The 1876-nt window shown below is 56.0% G+C and overlaps 1 protein-coding gene across 1 annotated transcript in view; it reads left to right on the top strand.

Moving 5' to 3' along the window:
* Positions 1-876: 876 nt before the first annotated feature.
* The window catches only part of LOC126504019 (DNA mismatch repair protein Msh2-like), a 6573-nt gene continuing 5573 nt past the window's right edge, over positions 877-1876 (top strand). Inside the window, exon 1 of the mRNA XM_050145997.1 lies at positions 877-1191. Coding sequence (XP_050001954.1) covers positions 981-1191 — 211 coding nt within the window. The 5' untranslated portion in view covers positions 877-980. The remainder of the gene's footprint in view (positions 1192-1876) is intronic.

Raw genomic sequence — 1876 nt, 5'->3', positions numbered from 1 at the left:
TCCGCCTGCCTCTGCCTCCAGAGTTCTGGGATTAAGGGCTTGTGTCACCTCACCTGGCTTCCAAAGTGTCTTTTGAATAAATTAGTCAACGGACGTATGAAGTGAGAAGCTGAGTTAGTGGGAGGTTGTGGAGGATAACCATGAAATCTTATTTATTTTTCCCTGAGTTAGTGTTTCTTTTGGGTAACAACAGCGCTAGCTGTCTTGGAACTGGCTCTTTAGAACAGGCTGGCCTCGAACTCATAAAAATCTACCTGCCTCTGGCTCCTGGGTGCTGAGATGAAAGCCGTGCGCCACTACCGCCTGGTCACCCTGAAATCTTAAGGTAGGCAGTTTGCGGAAAAAGGAAAAGTACTGTGTCTTGTTATACATTCAAGGCTGAGTTGAGGGGGCTGGAGAGATGGCTCAGTGGTTAAGAGCACTGACTGCTCTTCTGAAGGTCCTGAGTTCAATTCCCAGCAACCCACATGGTGGCTCACAACCATCTGTAATGAGACCTGGCGCCCTCTTCTGGCCTGCAGGCATACATGAAGGCTGAACACTGTGTATATAATAAATATTTAAAAAAAAAAAAAAGACTGAGTTGTTCTTTGTTTACAAGTTCTTTGTGTTTCCCTTCCACGTTTCCGGTCACTCGATGACCCCGCCCACCCAAGTTCCCCACCCACCCGGGCACCTGCTGTGCACAGCTGCAGGAGGATACCCGTCGGCGGGGCTGCAAGTCCCAGGTCTAGCGAGCATGCGCAGGAGCTAGAGCCCGAGAGAACGCGGGAAGCTGGGGCCTGGTTCGCTTATGATTGGCTACCGCGGTAGAGTCCCACCTACCTGGCCCAGTGCTGCATGTTGATTGGACGAATTTCACCGGGGCGAGGGGGGCGGGGGTCCGCCGTGGCCTTGCGGCGTTGGAGGGGAGGCGGGAATCGACCCGGCGGGCGCAGGGTCGCGCTGTCTCTGCTGGAGTTGTGTGCAGGGGTTTGGAAATGGCGGTGCAGCCTAAGGAGACGCTGCAGTTGGAGGGCGCGGCGGAGGTGGGCTTCGTGCGCTACTTCGAGGGCATGCCGGAGAAGCCGAGCACCACGGTGCGCCTCTTCGACCGCGGCGACTTCTACACGGCGCACGGCGAGGACGCGCTGCTGGCGGCCCGCGAGGTGTTCAAGACCCAGGGCGTGATCAAGTACATGGGTCCGGCAGGTGAGGGAGGGTAGCGGCAGCGACTCACCGGTGGGCTCGGGGCGGGAGCGCGGCGGGCACCTTTGCAGCGCCGAGACCCGGGGCCGGAAACCTGCGCGCATCCTGCAACCGGCGGGACAACAGCGGCGCTGCTCCCCCAGCGCGCGCGAGGTGGCTCCCGGGCCTCGCGTTTACTGTGTTGTTCCAGTCCATCCTCCCAAGCGGGTGGCAAGCTTGGCAAGGCCCGGTCGAGCACATGATCAAAACACCGCCTGGTCCAGGCTGCCCTCGAACTCCCGACTCCTCGTGTTTCAGCCTCCAGAGTTGATAGGATTAAAGTCGTGACCCTCCATGCTTAGCTTTTAATCTTTTACTACAGTCAGCGGCCTAGGAGGGAGGAGTGGTGGGCTCCTTGGGAGATTCCTTTTTATTACCCTCATTTTGCCAACCTAACTTACTATTTTTTTTTTTTTACCGTCCCGCTTGAGACCTTGCGAAGGACCATTGCTGCAGGGTTGTATTGCTAAGTGGTCAGTACCGGGGCGGGGCGGGGATCGGTCTTGGAGCTGAACTGCCCCGATTTCCGTTGCAGCTCCCCCACGGCACTGCCGTTTGCTGTGTGCTTGTTGGGCCTGGTGAAAAGCAACATTGCTCATTGTTTTTTTGTTTTTTTTTTTTTGTTTTTTTTTTTTTGTTTTTTTTTTCC

Source organism: Alexandromys fortis, unplaced genomic scaffold, assembly GCF_014885135.2.
Source record: "Alexandromys fortis isolate MF-2015 unplaced genomic scaffold, M_Fortis_MF-2015_v1.1 scaffold_42, whole genome shotgun sequence".
Taxonomy (NCBI): Eukaryota; Metazoa; Chordata; class Mammalia; order Rodentia; family Cricetidae; genus Alexandromys; species Alexandromys fortis.
This window is presented reverse-complemented; position numbering and strand designations above follow the sequence as displayed.